Source organism: Macaca mulatta, chromosome 5 (assembly GCF_049350105.2).
Source record: "Macaca mulatta isolate MMU2019108-1 chromosome 5, T2T-MMU8v2.0, whole genome shotgun sequence".
Classification (NCBI taxonomy): domain Eukaryota; kingdom Metazoa; phylum Chordata; class Mammalia; order Primates; family Cercopithecidae; genus Macaca; species Macaca mulatta.
The window spans coordinates 4,983,841-5,001,872 of record NC_133410.1 but is presented as its reverse complement, the minus strand read 5'-3'; the positions used below and the strand labels follow the sequence as shown (position 1 = coordinate 5,001,872).

The window sequence follows — 18,032 nt, the reverse complement described above, 5'->3', positions numbered from 1 at the left end:
GATTCTTTAACACATGATCGTTTCCAAGCTTCTGTATCTTCACTCTTTCCCGTCACATTGAAACACTTTTCTACTTTTGTTGTTAAGTAAGACGGTTTACAGTTTGCAGGCATGAGGATGAGGATGAGGATGAGAAACAGTTTCTGTTTACTGAGCAGCTACTATGGCCGGCCAAACGCCACACACATACCCAGTTCCAGTCTCCTAACACCTGGCCCCTGTCAGTGGTGAGCTCAGATTTGAACTTGGGACTGCCTCACTGCAAAGTCAGGTTTTTCTTCTGCTCTCACACCCCCCTCCATCCTCTTCCAGCCCCTGCTTCCGAGCTAAACCCAAGCCTTGCCCATAAAGACTGCCCCCAGCCCAGCTGAGACCCGCAGGCCACTTCTGGGAGGTGCTGAGTGAGTCTGGCCATGCTTGCTACTGGTTTTCACCTATGATTTACAGTGGCTGGAAACAAACAGCATTATCTGGAGTTTTCTCTACATTTGAACATCACTCCTGATTCAGTCTTCATAACACCCCTAGGGTCAGGCAGACGCCATCACTGTCTCTCTATGAAGCCTGAGGCCGTGCCTTGTTCAGGATGAGTCACAGGGGACAGGGATGGTGCCGTCACCAACTCCAAGTCTGCACTCATCAGCCGGACCATGCCCATGGCTGCTCTGGGGGGAACAGGCCCTGACTTCCACCCGGCAGCCCAGAGACCTTTCTCCTCAACAGCCCAGGAGCAGATCTGGGTTTCAGCATTCTTGCAGGCCCTGGAGATCTGTGAGGGGACATGCAGGCGTGGCCCTCATTAGCACACTGGCTCGGGGACAGTTCTTGGGAAGCCGGCAAACTGCAAAAGCGCCACTTTCCCATCCGGTCAGCCCTTAGATTTGTGGGCTTCCTCTTCCGCTTTTTAACAGGCAAGGCTTAGATCTGGGGGGATTGCTCTGAGTTATGGGACCCCATGTGCTGCGAGGCCTTTTGTGCACATCGCAGCTCCTTCTTCAAAAGAACCACTCACGTGAGTGAAAGCTGTCCCCTGGCATCCTTTGGAGAAGGTCTCTGTCGGTCCCGCTGCTGTGGGACAAGGACTGGGTGTCCAGGTCTGGAGAGTTGGTCCTCGTGTCTGCGTCTCCCTTGAGCATCAGCCAGCTGCTCTTCTGCTGAAGGTAAAAAACAAAGTCATGCGAATTTCAAGGTCATCTGCAACGGTGGGCACATCTCACTGGACCGTTCTTGTCACTTCCTTACTTCTAATATCCGAACTGACCCCGCTGTGAGAAAACTCATTATGTGAGAAACACAGCTTCCAATAAAAATCTCGCCATTTAGTGAGACCTATCCAGACGCTATCCAGGTACACGGAGCCTCTGGGGGAAATGGAGCTGCCCCCTCTTATGGACACAGACATTGAGGCTCTCGGAGGCCAGGGGCCCACGGGGCTCCGCACGGGGAGGATAAGGGATGCTGTCCAAGTCCAGCCTCGGGCTCTGCCCACACACAGCCCTGATTTCCAGCCCTAGCACAGGTGAAGGGAGCCAGGGACGCTAAACTCAGCCCAAGTGCCAAGCCTAGCCTGCAGCCTGCTTTTGTCACGAGCGTGCTGTTGGAACACAGAGATGCCTGTTCGTGCCTCGGCTCCGGCTGCGTTCACAGAGTTCGGTAGCTGCATTAGACATGGTGCAGCCCGCAAAGTCTAAAGTACTTACTGTCTGGCCCTTTATGAAAAAGGTCTGCTGAACCTATTCTAGAATAATGGATGCCCCAGGGATGCACTTGGATTTATTTCTCTTTCACAGCACACATCTCTTCAGTCACAGAACCGTAACCAAGTCACACGGGCATATACCCAGGACATTGGTAGGAGACGTGTGCATCCTAAATGTAGGAAGGAAACTGATGGAAGGCCTCCTACCTTTGGCCTCGCAGGGCCCCTAAGGAAAAGAATGTAAGAGAAAGATTCGAAGTCTCAGTTGGAGAAGCCCTCACAAAACCGATTTCTTTCTGAGCAAGGCTGTTCTAAGCCTTCTAAGCCAGATCTGCTCCCTGGCATTACCTTCCTGTTATCCTGGTCGAAGCTTCCGTCCTCCCCATCCGATCGCCTGGCAGCTGGAAGGCAAAAATCTATTTGTAAAGGCAACACACCATTGACTGTGGGTTTCTGCCTCACCGTTTCCCATGTTACAGTTATGCTCAAAAATGAAAAATCAATCAAAGAGAAGGTCAGTAGTCCGAGTGCCTTTCAAGGGGCAAGGAACAAGGTGAGCTGGAGGAAGCTCCCAGGGATCATGTACCCGGGAGCATCAGCGGCAGGGGTGTGAAGTGAGGCCGGATTTCAGCAGTAGGGGTGTGAAGTGAGGCCGGATTTCAGTTCTAGCCAGACACTCACACAGAGTAGAGTCACGTTTTCAGATGTAGTCGCTTAGTCTTTTGATTTTGTTTTGTTTTGTTTTTTTGAGATGGAGTTTTGCTCTGTCACCCAGGCTGGAGTGCAGTGGTGTGAGCTTGGCTCACTGCAAGCTCTGCCTCCTGGGTTCAAGTGATTTTCTCGCCTCGGCGAGCCGGTAGCTGGGATTACAGGTGTGTACCACCACACCTGGCTAAGTTTTATATTTTTGGAAGAGACGGGGTTTTGCCATGTTGGCCAGGCTGGTCTTGAACTCTTGACCTCAAGTAATCCACATGCCTCAGCCTACCAAACTGCTGGGATTACAGGCATGAGCCACCGCACCTGGCCCACTTGGCCTTTTGAGAACACACATTTTAAAAACCTCCCACGTGACACAAGGTCTCAGTCGGGGAGGCCTACGTGTCTGACCTGGGCGAGGGGCTCTGGATACACCACTGACTACCCCACCCACCCCCGCAGGAAGGGGCTTCGCGCCATTTCACAGATCGGGAGACTGAAGCTCAGGGACATGGTGTATCTCGCCCAAGGTCACTGGTGAGTGGGCGGCAGAGGCCGACATGAGCCCAGTCCTTCTGAGTCCAAAGTCCTTCCCTGTCTGCCCCACCCGGCTAACTGCTGCTGGCAAACTGCAAGACGGTGACGAGGTTCTGCTACTGGAAGACGTCCACGAAGAGCAGTCAGGAAATGACAAAATTACAAAATGCAACCAGAAATGGACTCAGTGAAATAGAACAAGCAAAAGTCCATTTTGCAACAGTTCCTTTACCAAGAATACCATCCGGAGCTGAGCAACGAGGCATCTGGATTTTCCATTCGCCTTTTGTTGGGGGGTTGTCACCCAGCTGGGCTGACATCGCCAGCCAAGAATGAGCAAATACATCACACAAGGCCATGCTGACATTTCTCGGCATCCAGTTTAGTACGTAAAGACCCACACCTTGTGTGTATCCCCTACAGAAACACTGACCCCATGCACTGAACAATTACACAAAAACCCGTCTCCGTCCCCAGCCCGCCACGAAGACCCAGGCCTCAGGAAGGACACGCCGAGGTGGGCTTCTTACCTGCAGCGGGCGGCAGGCTCGGGCCCGTCTGTCTGTTGGCGTACCCTGCCTCCTGCACCACCAAGGACAAGACTGATACCAGGCCAGAGAGCTTGGAAATTTGGGATTGGGCTACAGGACCTTGACAAGATAAGGCCAAAATTGAAGACTAAGCAGTTCCGTTCCGAATACACTGACATCTCGTAACTCTCAACGGCTACCTGTTTCTCCTTCTTCCAGGAGAGACAGTGATTTTCAGCATGAAAATACAAAGCCCTGCTCTCCCCACTCACAGAGGCAAATCAACGCCAAGCCTGCTCAAGAAGCACTTCATGGAGAGGCAGAGGGGGCAGGGAGCTCCGGGGGACGCATGCCCGCAGCTGGGCTCTCCTGTTGCCCAGACAACAGCCGTCGCCCGGCAGCGGAGCCCTTGAGTGTGCGGCCATACATCAGCCATGACTCTTGGCAGCTGCCCAGCAAGTCCCGGGGAGAAGGCAGGCCAGGGGCTACTTGGAGTTCTAAGAGCACAGCCATTGTCCAAGCCAGAGAAGGGCCCTGGGGCTGAGTCGGCTGGCAAAAATAAATGCACCGTTTCCTGAAAAGCCAGGAGGCTGGAAAGTGGATCACCACTCTTGGAATAATCTGCACGTGCATGGACAATTAAGTCGCTCCAGCTGAAGGGCCCTTGGGGACCTGAAATCCCAGCCCTTGGAATTCAGGCCTGGGTCCCCAGAGGCCAGCCTGGCTTCCGGGACTTTCCTCGGCCATGGAAGATGGGTTGAGCAGACACATTCTGGCTGAAAAGCCATCTCAGGTCTCAAAAACAGCCCCGCCATCTGAGAGAGGGAGGCTCTGCCAAGATTTAGCAAGTTTCCTCTGCAAACACTGCCAGCTCCTCCAGATGTGCACAGTTTAACCAGACTTGTACCAAGGGCTTTTTCAAAACCAGTTTGCTAACCCACAGAACAGATGACCTCTTGAGAACTAGGAGCTTGGGTGGGAAAAGACAGGAAACTGGCACTTCGGATTATTGGCTTGCTTCCATAACAGCTCTGAGCCTCAGTTTCCTCATCTGTAAAATGGGCGAAGGATGCCCACCCCTCCATGTTGTGAGGATCACACGAGATAACCTGCATGGATGCTGGAACATAATAGGAAACTAAGCTTACAGGTTTTAAAAATTAGGAATAAACAAGAAGCTAAACTTTGAGGCTAATTTGCAGCATGCTGCTTTGGGATGTCAGAAAAAGATCAACTCAGGACAATAAGAGAAAGAGAGTTTAATGTGTCTTTTGTGTCCCACAGGCAGCTCCTTCTGAGTTCTGGAATGCATTTGCCAATGAGGAGCCCTCTTGGCAAAGGCTGACTTTCTACTCCCTGTGTTCCTTGGGGAATCTTCAGTTGGAGGCATCTGAATGAAAGTAAGAGGCCTCGAATTTTTTTCCACATACGGAACTGGCCTCTGCCTTTCCTCCTTCCCAAACCCCATCTTACCATTCATTCATGTCTGAACATCCCTGCCAGCCTGTGTGCATCCCTTACTCCTTTATTCCTTTCCACACACTTATTCATGCACCCTTTTACCTACTTATCCATGCACCCACCCACTCCTTTAACTATCTGTCCATTCATCCAGCCATCCATCCACTAGTCCATTCATACATCCATCCACCCACCCATCCACCCATTTATTCATCTAACTACTCATTCATCCATCTACCCATCCACCCACCTATACATCCATCTGTCCATTCATCCAGCCAGCCAGCCAGCCACCCACCACCCATCCATCCACCCATCCTTCACCCATCCATCCATCTATCCATCCACCCACCTATCCACCCATCTATTCATCTATCTACCCATCCATCCATCTACCTATACATCCATCTGTCCATTCATCTGTTCACCCACCCGCCCACCTATCAACCCATCCATTCATCCATTTACCATTGATCCATCCATCCTTCACTCATCCATCCATTCATCCATCCACCCACCCACCCATCCACCCATCTATTAATCCATCCATCCACCCACTCACCCGTTTATCCATCCACTGCCCATCCATCCACCCATCCTTCCACCCATCCATCCATTCCAGCCACCCAACCATCCATCTACCCATCCATCCACCCACCACTCATCCATCCATCTATCCATCCACTTGTGCATCCACTTATTTTGATATTTATTCATCCAGCTTCCGCTTATCTACTCACTCACCTACCCATCCATTCATCCGTCCATCCATCCATCCATCCGCCCACCCACACCCACCCATTCATCCATTCCTCTCTTTGTCCACTTCATTTCTTTGTCCACTGATGCATCCATTCATCCAGGTAGCCCTTAATTCATTGATCAGTCCATCTACCCTCTGTTCACCCTTAGCCCCTCAACCTTTATCCCCATCTCCCTGTGCTGAGTACCTGCTGTGCACTGTCCTGTCTTAAGAATGCGGGATGAAAAAAAAACTCAGACATGACCCTTGTCTTTCAGAAGTTCACAGGCCAGTGACGTCGAGGCAGAGGTGGATGAGAAGGTTTCTACACATAACAAGAGCTTTGATGGGAGGAGCAAAGTCAACACAGAGGCACTTCCCTGAGAACATGCATGTGATAAGCACTTACTGAATACCTGCTCCTCAGATAAGCACTGTATTGTGGTCTGGATAAACATTTTTCCTTTGTTTTTTTGAGACAGATTCTCACTCTGTCACCCAGGCTGGAGTGCAATGGCACAATCTTGGCTCACTGCAGCCTCTGTCTCCAGGGTTCAAGCGATTCTCCTACCTCAGCCTCCCGAGTAGCTAGGATTACAGATACCCGCCACCATGCCCGGCTAACTTTGTATTTTCAGTTGAGACAGGGTTTTGCCATGTTGGTCAGGCTGGTCTTGAACTCCCGACCTCAGATGATCCACCCGCCTCAGCCTCGCAAAGTGCTGGGATTACAGGTGTGAGTCACTGTGCCCGGCCCTTGGGTAAACATTTGTAAAGAATGTCAACAGATAATAATAGATGCTATGAACCTCATTTACAGATGAGGAGACTGAGGGCCGGAGTCTAAGGCCACATAGCTGGTAATTGGAACCTTGTCTGTCTGACCCTGAGGCCAGAGCTGGAGCCACTTTGTCCTCCATGTCAGACGTGTAAATTTTCAGACTCAGTGCTGCATCGCCACCAACTGTGCTTCCTGTGTCTTGTACAAATCCACTTCCCCGCGGAGCAGCTGAAGAGAGATGCTTCCCGGGAAAGGGCTGCATCTGATGAGTCTCTGCACTCCCTTCGGTGACCAACGTGCCAACCTGCAGCCTCAGGTGCACGGAGGAAGTGAGTGAGATGGGCATGGCACAGGGTCCTGTATTTCCAAGGGAGGGCCCTACCAGCTCCCTCTTTGCTGGTATCAACACACTGACAGCTCTAACCTCCAAGGATCTCTTGCCCACGTCCAGGGGGCCAGCAGAGGTGTGGGGGCTGTTCCACCACCATGCCAGGGGTGCCAGCCAAGGCTCTGCAGCCAGCAAGCGGTCTCTGCCATGCTCCTCACCAGTTTTCTCTGCCTCCAGTGCAGAATCATTCCTGAGATTGCAAGAGCCTGAGGCAAGTCTGGGACTCTGGCAGTCAGGAGCCAGGACCAGGGGGCACCGCAGCAGGTGCTCTCTCTGGCAAGGGAAGGAGCTGATAGTAACTGGGGAAGGTGCTTGGGGCTTCATCCCTTAGGCCAGAGGGAGACGTCCTCTCCAGAGGGACGTCCTCTCCACTCCTGGGACTTTGAATAGCTCTGCAGGAGGTTTTGAGGATTTGTCCTCTCCTGTGTCTTCCAGACTCAGCCTCCAAGGAGTAGACCCATCAACAGGATTTTTTCTGTTCTTCTCAGAATTATCTCTATCTCTACAATTCACATTGAATCAGAATGACATTGAGAGGGAGAGAGAGAGGCAGAGGGAGGGAGAGAATGTGAGTGTGTGTATGTGAGTGAGTGTGTAGGCGGGGCCCAGAGCATGGGCGCTGGAAACTAGAAACCTTGCTTAGCCTCTCACCTGTCTGGCTGTCGCAAATCCACTAGAATCTCAGCTCCACATGATCAGGGGCAATGCAGGGTCACCCATGTATCCCCAGCACTGGGACAAAGCCTAGCACATAGTGGGGTGGATGCTTGAAAAACATCCCTTGGACGAACTAATGAAAAAGTCACTTAAATCCCTCCACACTGGGGTTTCTCCTCTCTTGAGTCAGAATAAGAACCTCTGCTCCCTGGTTGATGTCAGGATGGAAAAAGACTCCAGAGGATGAGGAAAGTGGGCCTGGAATCTCGGCCCCAGCCAATGCCTTTGCCTCCCTCCCTTTCTCCTTCCAGCCTCCCTCTTTTCCACTTTTATTTCTTTTTTTTTTTTTTTTTTTGAGACAGAGTCTTGCTCTGTCGCCCAGCCTGGAGTGCAGTGGTCGGATCTCGGCTCACTGCAAGCTCCGCCTCCTGGGTTTATGCCATTCTCCTGCCTCAGCCTCCTGAGTAGCTGGAGCCACCTCGCCCGGCTAGTTTTTTGTATTTTTTAGTAGAGACGGGGTTTCACCGTGTTAGCTAGGATGGTCTCGATCTCCTGACCTCGTGATCCGCCTGTCTCAGCCTCCCAAAGTGCTGGGATTACAGGCTTGAGCCACCGCGCCCGGCCTCCACTTTTATTTCTTTCTTTTCTTTTCTTTTTTTCAGATGGAGTCTCCTGTCACCCAGGCTAGAGTGCAATGGCACTATCTCAGCTCACTGCAATCTCCGCCTCCCAGGTTCAAGCAATTCTCGTACTTCAGACTCCCAAGTAGCTGGGATTACAGGTGCCCACTACCACACCCAGCTAATTTTGGTATTTTTAGTAGAGATGGGGTTTCCCCATGTTGACCAGGCTGGTCTCGAATGCCTGACCTCAGGTGATCCATTCATCTCGGCCTCCCAAAGTGCTGGGATTACAGGCGTGAGCCACCACGCCCGGCCCGTCTTCCACCTTTCTAGGATGGCCTCTCTGCGTTCTCTGCACTGCAGAAGGAGAGGTTAGCATGTCTTTTGTACCACACAGACAGTTCCTTCTGAGCCCTGGCATGCATTGGCCATGAGGAACCCTCTAGGGAGAGGCTGAGTTCCTATTCCCTAGCTCCCCTAGGGAGCCTCAGCAGGGACCTCCCAGTGCAATCCTCCCTCTGGACACAGGCTGCCTTTCCTCCCCATCCCGCTGGTCCCCAAACCAAAATGAGACTCCACCATTTTGGGTCAAAAAGGACCCAAAACCAAAATGAAACTCAACCCCACTAGAATCTGGAATCCCAGACAGACACCACAAGGAGTGATTAATTCCTGCTTTAAACCAGGGCACAAAGACACAGGGAACAACGCATGCCCCATGGGGTCACTTCCACAGTCAGCTTTGGGTGGGCAGGAGTGATAGCCCCCACCTGCCGGGCAAGTGGCGGGAGGTGTGTGTTGAGGGATGAGTGGGGAGCTGCACTGCCATCTGGTGGCTCATGTCTGCTTAGCAATGAAACAGCAAATCTGGTGAACTATGAGGACTGTCCCTGCATCTGGACAGTCGAACTTACTGGGAAATGTTGGGGAACCATCATTTTTCCTTCATGAATTCATTTTATCTTATTTTTTATTTTTATTTTTGAATTGTTCATCTTTTATGCATATTTTCCTAAATTTTATATAGCAAATAGATGATAAAACCACGACTACACTTCCTCAATTTTATAAGTTCAAATCAGATACGAGACTATTGTAAAGCTACTATTCTTATCTAAGAGGTGATTTCTTTTCTTTTTTTTTTTTTTTTGAGACGGAGTCTTACTCTGTTGCCCAGGCTGGAGTGCAGTGGTGCGATCTCAGCTCACTGCAACTTCTGCCTCCTGGGTTCAAGCAATTCTCCTGCCTCAGCCTCCCAAGTAGCTGGGATTACAGGCATGCACCACCATGCCAGGCTAATTTTTGTATTTTTAGTAGAGATGGGGTTTTGCCATGTTGGCCAGGCTGGTCTCAAACTCCTGACCTCAGGTGATCCACCTGCCTTGGCCTCCCAAAGTGCTGGGATTACAGGCGTGAGCCACTGCACCTGGTCACTCATGAATTCATTTTAAACTGCACACAGCTTCCCTCCCCTGAGGGGATTGATCAACAGAAGGTCCCTGCCCGGTGCCAAGTGTCGTGTGTCATCTCCCTGAAACTTCCTCAAAGCCCCACGGGCTATATGGCCTTGAGTCCCATTTTCCGGGGGAGACAGACTCTGAGAAAGGAAGCTCCCCACGATGTAGCTGGAAGCCGGGGGCTGTGGTTTGCACTGGGTCTGCCTCCTGGGAGGGTTGCAGGTCCCAGGATGAAATCACTTATTGTCAGACCAGACAAGCTAGAGCCAGGAAGCCATGAGGCAGGACATCTCCTGCCTGCATGCTGGAGATAAAGACTGTCTCGAGGACATTCCACAATAACCTCACCAGAAATCCCTTCTCAAGGACTGCAGCAATGGAGATAAGATGCTCTCCAAAGAATACCTGCCCAGCGATGGGGTCTCCACCAACGAACGGACCTCAGCTCCGGCCTCGAGCCTCTGCAGCCGATGAACTCTGTTTCTAGACAGCTTATTTGAAAGGTTTTTGCTAAGAAGAGCTTCCCTTTACGTGCTCCTCTTCGGGTGCACATATGGCTTGCCACAGCCATGCATCTCAGATTAGAATCCTCTTTTCCGTACATTCAACATATTTGGAGATACTTTTCTCCGCTTTGTTTTTTAGGTCGACACTCCTAAAAGTAACTGGGTTTAATACCATGAGTGACCCTAGATGGTGCATGGAAACACAAAAATGTGCACACTTATACCTGACCTGTTAAACTTCCTGAAAGTTCAGCCCTTGAGTAGATGACACACTGGTGGGTGGGAGACCCCCTGCGCCGCCTCCTCCCAGGCCCTCACACAACTAGCCCTGCTTCACGTCCATTCCTGACTGTCCAGGGAGGTGCTCTATTCTTGCCTGTCTTGTGTTCCTCCTTCCCTTTTTTTAAAATTTTTATTAATTTTTTTCAGAGGGAGTCTCGCTCTGTCACCCAGGCTGGAGTGCAGTGGCACAATCTCTGCTCACTGCAACCTCTGCCTCCTGGGTTCAAGCCATTCTCCTGTCTCAGCCTCCCAAGTAACCGGGACTACAGGCGCACACTGTCACACCAGGCTTTTTTTTTTTTTTTTTTTTTTTTGTATTTTAATAGAGATAGGGCTTCACCATGTTGCCCAGGCTGGTCTCCAACTCCTGAGCTCAGGCAATCCGCCTGCCTCTGCCTCACAAAGTGCTGGGATTACAGGTGTGAGCCACCACGCCCGGCTTATAGCAAAATTTTGGAATAAAAGAGTTTTGGTCATTGCTCAGGGTTTAATCAAAGAGGAATTAATTTGCCTTTGGATAGGAGAATCATGCATAGCCCGATTTTAAAAAACTCACAAAGATGGCCAGGTGGCTCACCCCTGTAATCCCAGCACTTTGGGAGGCTGAGGCGGGTGGATCACCAGGTCAAGAGATTGAGACCTTCCTGGCCAACATGGTGAAGCCCATCTCTACTAAAAATACAAGAAAAAAAAATAGCTGGACATGGTGGTGGGCACCTGTAGTCCCAGGTACTCAGGAAGCTGAGGCCAGAGAATCACTTGAACCCAGGAGGCGGAGGTTGCAGTGAGCCAAGATCATGCCACTGCACTCCAGCCTGGTGACAAAGCAAGACTCCATCTCAAAAAAAAAAAAAAAAAAAAAAAAAAAAAGCACAAAGACGTTCACTGGAGACAGTAAAATCTAATCTCCCCACTGGATGGTTCAGTTAAAGGATTGAGGTCGAAGTTCTTTGTCTTAGACCTGGGTCTGTTGGATGGCAATAAGCAATTTCATAACCTGGTTTGCTCTCTTCCCCTTTCTAAGGGGCAGACCCTCTCCTGTCTTGCACATGTTAATCACACATTTTAAAGCACCAATCTGAGACAAAGTAGGGGGTTAATAAAAGGTCAAGGTAGTCAATCCCAATCTTGTGGCCCCACCAGCTCAGAACACACAGCCCTCCAGTTCAGGCCTGGTGCCATGATGGAAAGCCAGTCACTTACTGTGGCTGCTCCTTCTTCCAGCCAGGCCTTAGTTTCCCCACTTGTAACCCAAGGGAGCTGGTCTGGACAATTTCTAAGGGCCCTAGAGTCTATGCTGCCCATCCCGCTCCTATCCCTCTCGGAGGTTTGTGCTCTACGCTTCTCTGGTGGAAAGGTAATGGTAGAAGTCATCATTTCTGGAAACTCAAGAGATTTCATTCCTTTTTTCCTTCTTGGGAAGAGGAAAAAATGCACAAAGTACAGGACCTATGGCCACGATGGAGAAAATATTTTAAAAGTTTGTACAACCTGATCACTGATTTGTCGGCAAGTCACAGGAAACACACTTTCTATAAGATTCCGTCTAAAAGTGTCCATCCAGTTGTCAATGTGGGACGTGGCTGTTTGCTTTAAATACATCTGGACAAGAACATTTAATATGGAAATGCCTTTTCCCATCGCCAGTGACTTGATAACAGTTCCCATCGTGTGCACAGCACTTTACAGTTTAGAATGCACTTCCACATTCAGTATCCCATGAGGTTCCCACAGTCAGCCTGTGGAAAGGGCGGGGTGGAGGGGATGGGTCCTGTTTTGCAGATGAGTAAACCGAGGCTCAGGATGGTGAAGCAACCTGCTGTCAATCACCGAGAAATTCCAGGAGGAAAGAGAGGGGAGACCACGTGGCCCTGATTCCTGCTCCATGGCCCAAGCAAGCTGCTCCCTGCACACCTCCCAGGCAGGTTCACGTGGAGCAGAGCCGGGCATCAGCCCCTATTTGCTTATGCAACAAATCTCTGTAACTGAAGGCAAGGTCACCCATCCCATCATCAGTAATTCTCAAACACAAGACTAAAGTCTCCCTAAGGAACAAACGAGTGATTCACGTTTGTTCTGTATTCCAAAGATCAGGCCTGGATCAGACTGTGGTTCGAGAAGCCTCTGTCCCTCACCATCTTGGCTGAAGTCACTCTGGCTGCATAACTGAAGGCGCCACCACCAGGCTCTTGGCTACAAACCCCCATCCCAAGCCCTGGCTGACATGCATCAGCCTCGGCGTCACAACACACAGAAGTGTCCTTACTCAGACATACCCTTCATCGTAATTTATAAGAAGAGGACTCTCAGGAGGCTGCTAGTGAATTTGCATTTAATAGTCAGACTGCTAAGGGCCTTGGTGGTGCCTTCACTGCATTTATCAGAACACAACAAAAGGATGTATTCAGAAGCAGATGGGTATTGACAGGCATGCGGGGCAAACCACAGCAGCGGGAGGAATCCAACCGTACCATGCTGTCTGTAGATAGGGGGTTTCCTATAGATGTTATCTTTTACGCCAGTGTCTGGGGAAGAAGAAAGAAGAAAAAAAAAAAAAAGGAGAGAACAGGAGGGTAAGCAGCAAGTTGTGATGGTTTCTGTTCTACAGCTTTTTGTAAGCAACAAGCACTCACCCAGATTTAGAATCACCAGGCAGGAACTGGCACCCAGCAAGCGACAGACACCCAGGCCCCAGATCAAGCCTCCCTGATTCCAGATGCCACCCCCATCTGCAGGGGATGGGGCAGCAGCCAGGAACCTTGTGGCCCCCCGGGAAGTGCAGCCAGCTCAGACAGCCCTTTTCCTTCACCCCATTCCCAGGAGGACAAGCGCGTCTCCCTGCCGTTTGTGGGACTTTGGAAGAAACTCAAACGCACATTGGTTTGGGGTTGTGAAAACCCGTCTGATGGTTTTAAAGAATCTCAGTGTCTGGGGAGCAGTGGAGGAGCCTGGAGTGTTGTCTGGCACCTGCTGAGTAAGGCAAGCTGACAGTTTGGGTGTGGCCAGACGCTGGGTGTGAGGAGCCCAGCCGGTGTGTCCCGGAGCCTACCTGGGACGTGGAAGTGGCGAGGCGCCTGCTGGTAGGTGGAGGGGGGCGGCTTGCTGTCAGAGAGCACGGAGAGGCTGGGGGTGCTCCGGCCACTTTCACTGCCTCCAGACGGAAGGGCAAAGGCAGCAGATAGAAGGGGAAACGGGAAAGCAAAGTAGAATATTTCAAGCATGAAAAGCTTATTCGCAGCGAGCCCCATCTCTCCTGTCTGGTGGAGCAGCTCAGACCCCCTGCCCAGGGGAGGGAGTGTGGGCCTCATCCACATTCCCAGACTGTGTCCAAGGACTTGCTAATCCAACCCTGAGTTGAACTCTGTCCAGGGTCCCAAGGCAGAGGAGCGACACTGCTGCGGGCACACGGCTGGGCGGTGAACTAAGAACACCTTAGGGGGCTCACCCCATCTGCACCCCCGTGTCCTGGCTGGTGTTTGAATCCAGCCAACTGCAAATTCGCCAAAACAAAGGCCCCTCTTCCTAATTATCCTTGTATATAAACATGCTGTTTTCCTTGAGAATCTACAAATTAGCCATTCAGAATAGGATTAAAGCACTAAAATGATCAAAATTATCCTTAAAAGCCATTGAGTAAAATTTTTCCAGCTGCAGAAAAAAAGAATAGTATCCATCCATTACCACTTTTTTTTTTTGTTTTTTTTTTTTTTGGGACAGGGTCTCGCTGTGTCACCCAGGCTGGAGTGCAGTGGCATGATCATGGCTCTGCAGGGTGCAGGTTCCACCTCCTGGGCTCAAGCTATCCTCCCACCTTGGCCTCCCAAGTTGCTGGGACCACAGGTGTGCGCCACCCACCGCGCCTGGCTAATTGTTTAAATTTTGTCAAGATAGGGTTTTGCCATGTTGCCCAGGCTGGTCTTGAACTCCTGGGCTCAAGCAATCTGCCCACCTCTACCTCCCAAGGTGCTGGGATTACAAGCGTGAGCCACTGTGCCCTGGCCACATTCTTAAATACAACTGGTTTTGGGCAGATTAAATGGAAAGCATCCTCTGACCTTGCTTCAATTGCTGAGATCACCTGGAACTATAATTGTGTTTTGTGAACAAGGTTGGATTATCAAGTCACGCATCCAGAGGGCTGAGGTGACCTGGGTAACGCCCCTCCCCCCACACCTGTTTGGGGAATGAGTTGACAGACAGATGCAGGGTATTGAACGCTCGTGATGAGAAGGTGTACGCTCGCTACAGAACACACTCCAAGGCCCCGTTCCTCCCGCCCACCAGCCCCAGGAAACCCCCTCAGCACCAGGCAACCGGCTGCAAGGGAAAGGCGCTCTTGACCTGAGAACGTTCCCTCAAGCTGCACAGCCTTTCAGAGCAGCAGGACCCTGCGGTGACACAGAAATGAAACAGAAACAGAACCTCTGCAGTGGGTGAGTGGTGTACTGGGCCTGGAGGTGGACTGGCCAGGAACCCCGCAGTGGACTCATGAGGAGGGCTCGACAGACCCCGACCCACAGGGGGCTCTTGCCTGGTGGTGGGCTGTGTGCAGCGGGAGGTCACCGAGGAGCAGGGTGGCTCCAGCTAGGCTGATGCCATAGAAGGGACTGTAGACTCTAACTTTGAGCATTTTCTCACACCTGGGCATGGGTGCTGATTTTGCCTGTCAATGCTGATGGAGCATCAGATAACTGCTCTTCCCTTAGCGACCTCCCTCCAGAACAGCATGGAAACTTCTAGAGCCTCAGTCGGCTCTACAGGTGCCCTTGCTGGCCGTGGCACCCTTGCTGGTCGGGTCATGCTCGTCAGGTTTCTCCACGGTGGACTCCTGCACCTCCCAGTGGCAGCAGGGGCCTCACAGCAGGGAGACCGGACTCAACGTGCCAGGAAAGGACACCGCGGGTCCCTCCTACCGACTACGGCTGTGCTAGACCCATCCCCAGCAGCAGCAAAACAGGGCGGGTTTCAAAAACTGCACCCATACGAACTCTGAACAGAGGAAGATGGTTCGCTTCTGGCACCGTCTCCAAGCTGCATGTGCTCTTGGCACAGTCCGTGGACCTGGGAGGCCTGGAAGGGCTTGTTTCTTCCCATCTGGAATCATGGCTCCTGATCTGTCTCAGCCCCCACTCAGTGGGCTGAGGATCTAACACATCACAGGGTACCTGTCCCTCCCCAGTTCCCAGCCAAAGAGCAGTATCCCCTGAAGTTTCAAACCAGAGTCTGTGGACACATGTGCATGTCTATTTGAGGAGGGTCTGGAGACTCATCAGCTTTCATCAGATGTTTGGAGGGGCCTGAGGCTGCAGGGAAGCTGGGGACACAGCCATGGTGGCCCACCTCACTTCTGCCCCCTGGGGCCCTCTAACATCAGCCCGAGTCCTGCAGCCTCGGTCCCTCCCTCCCAGCACCCCACCCCTCGATGAGTGTCCTCTCCAGGGCTTCCCACCTGTCCAGATCCTTCCTGGGTCCAGGTTCAGGCTCTGCCTTCTCTGCTCAGCCTTCTGGAAGGACTCGGTCTACGAGGACCTCTCCCTTCTCTGCACTCATGCCTGCCTGCTCCCTGTGAGGCTTCGTTGGAACAAAATGCATTGCCAGCTTCCACCTGGAGCACTGTGCTGCCAGGCTCACATCCTAGGGGGCTTCTGATATGCTCCAGAGGGGGGTGTGTCAGCATCCTTTAACCTGGGATGGTCCCTGTTAGCAGAGGAGCAGCCTCAGCCCTTTTGAAAAGTCTTCCTTCTCCTCCTCTTCCTCCTCCACTTTTTCCTTTCTCCTCCTCCTTATCCTCCTCCTCCTCCTCTTCCTTCTCTACTTTTTCCTCTTCCTCCTCCTCCTCTCCTCTTCCATCTTTTTTAAAATTTCAGTAAATGTTTCATTTGGAGCAGCTTCAGGTAGTCCAGGGGTCTCCGTACCCTCCCCAGCCAACATCCCTGCCGTCCCCTCTCCCAGCACTAGGGCATGCCCAAAGATTGGTGCCACCTGCATGCCACATAGGATTCAGGTTTCCCTGGGTGTCACCTGATGTTCTTCTGCTCCAGGATCCCACCCAGGAAACATGATGTTTTGCTGGCACGTCTCCCGAGGCTCTTCTCGGTTGCAACCTTTTGCAGACGTTCCTTGTATTTGAGGACTCTGGCAGTTTTGAGGAGGGCTGCTGAGGGATTTTGCCTGATGTTTTCTCATGGAGATACTGGGCTTACGGGGTTGGGAAGGAAGCCCACGAGGTGAAGTGTCCTCACCACGTCCTATCAAGGGCACCTGCTGTCAGCAGAGTGGATCACTGACCGCGGTGGCCTTGCTGACCGGGTCATGCTCGTCAGGATTCTCCAGGGTGGACTTGCTCCTTCTCTCCCCTCCCACATGGCACTCTCGGGAAGGAGCCACTCTGTGCAGCCCACGCTTGTCCACACGTCAGGAGTGGGAGTTACAACCCCTCCTGGCGGACAAGGCATCTGCTCACGTTATTTGGAATTCCTCTGTGTGGGAGATCTCGTTTTCTCTCCATTTATTTGTTTACTCAACATTTATGTAGATCCGTGCGGACTGACCGCTCTTGCTATTATACTGTAGTTTACAATCCAATGCCACATCCTTCATCTTGGTGCTCCCAGTGGCTCAGCGTGTCCCTGGTGCTGGCTCAGCGGGCTCCTGTGGAGCCTCCTCCAGGTGACGCCACAGAGAGGCCAGCTGGCAGCCACGGGCAGGCCGGGTAGGATGACGCCCATACTGCAACGCACAGCCACATCCTGGGTCCTCAACCACAATCACCCTGAGGACGATGCTTCAGGGATGAGGCCCTTTTGCAGCTGAGGGAATGACCGCTCAGCACGATGAAGAGGCACTGCCGGGGTCCGGGCAGTGGAGGGTGTGGGCCAGACCTGAGGCTCCATCCCAGGGCCCCTCCCTCCTTCCTTCTCAGGCCAGGGGTTCAGAGTGGGCCCACCGCTCAGCGCATGGAGGCTGCCTGGCCAGCAGCCTCAGCAGCACCAACTCCCCTCCCAGCCTGCACCTGCCTGTCCCTGCTGCCAGCTCCTCTGCAGGGGACCCACCAGGGACTGAAATTCACACAAAAGTGCCCACGGCTGTGGCCAGCACCTCTCCGGAAGCTGGGTCTTGGTGGGAAGGTGTGTCGGGGGTGGGGCCAGGCCTTGCCTCAGGGAGCCGCCCCCCTACAGTGCTGTCCTGAGGGAAATGTCCACTGGGAGGGGCCAGAGATGCCAGAGGAGCCCGTGGAGCAAACAGGAAGGGCTTTCCCAGAGGGCAGGCGATGCTGCGTGGTGTCCAGCTGACCCCGGGGGCTGCCACCAGGAGGTCCTAGGCTGGGACACACTGGAGCCCATGCTGCAGAGGAGGGCAGGTGCCTTCGTGTGGCCTCCGAGGTCGACCCAGGACCTGAGGGTGAACACACTTGTGAACGGAGCCCCAGGTAGAAGCCTGACCTTGGGCTCTGCCGGAAGGAGCTTTGAGGGCCACTCTGGGTTTTGGCCAGTGGTTTTTTTCTGAGCCTCAGTTCCCTCAGGAGTACATTCTGGAAATAGGGTGGGTGTTCCCAAGGTCACGGACAGCCAGGGGAGTTGAGTAGGGGCAGACCATGGGGGTGCCAGGCTCCCCCACACTGGACACCAGAGGGGAGGTCAGGCGGCTTTGTGTGATTTTTTTCTCTTTTT

The 18,032-nt window shown here is 52.3% G+C and overlaps 1 protein-coding gene across 50 annotated transcripts in view; it reads right to left on the bottom strand.

Annotated features, from left to right (window-relative positions):
* The window catches only part of ABLIM2 (actin binding LIM protein family member 2), a 198,989-nt gene that overhangs the window by 45,225 nt on the left and 135,732 nt on the right, over nt 1-18,032 (bottom strand). For 17 of the 50 annotated variants that reach the window (XR_013417723.1, XR_013417734.1, XR_013417731.1 and 14 more), the window contains 5 exons: nt 13,412-13,513; nt 12,834-12,887; nt 3,466-3,585; nt 2,048-2,100; nt 1,013-1,154 (listed from right to left, as the gene is read on the bottom strand). Coding sequence is in view for 25 of the 50 variants with exons in the window: in XM_078003108.1 (XP_077859234.1) it covers nt 1,013-1,154; nt 2,048-2,100; nt 3,466-3,585; nt 12,834-12,887; nt 13,412-13,513 (471 nt within the window). In the remaining 25 variants the exon portion in view is untranslated. The remainder of the gene's footprint in view (nt 1-1,012; nt 1,155-2,047; nt 2,101-3,465; nt 3,586-12,833; nt 12,888-13,411; nt 13,514-18,032) is intronic. The other 33 variants (XR_013417724.1, XR_013417735.1, XR_013417732.1 and 30 more) reach the window with 3 other exon arrangements.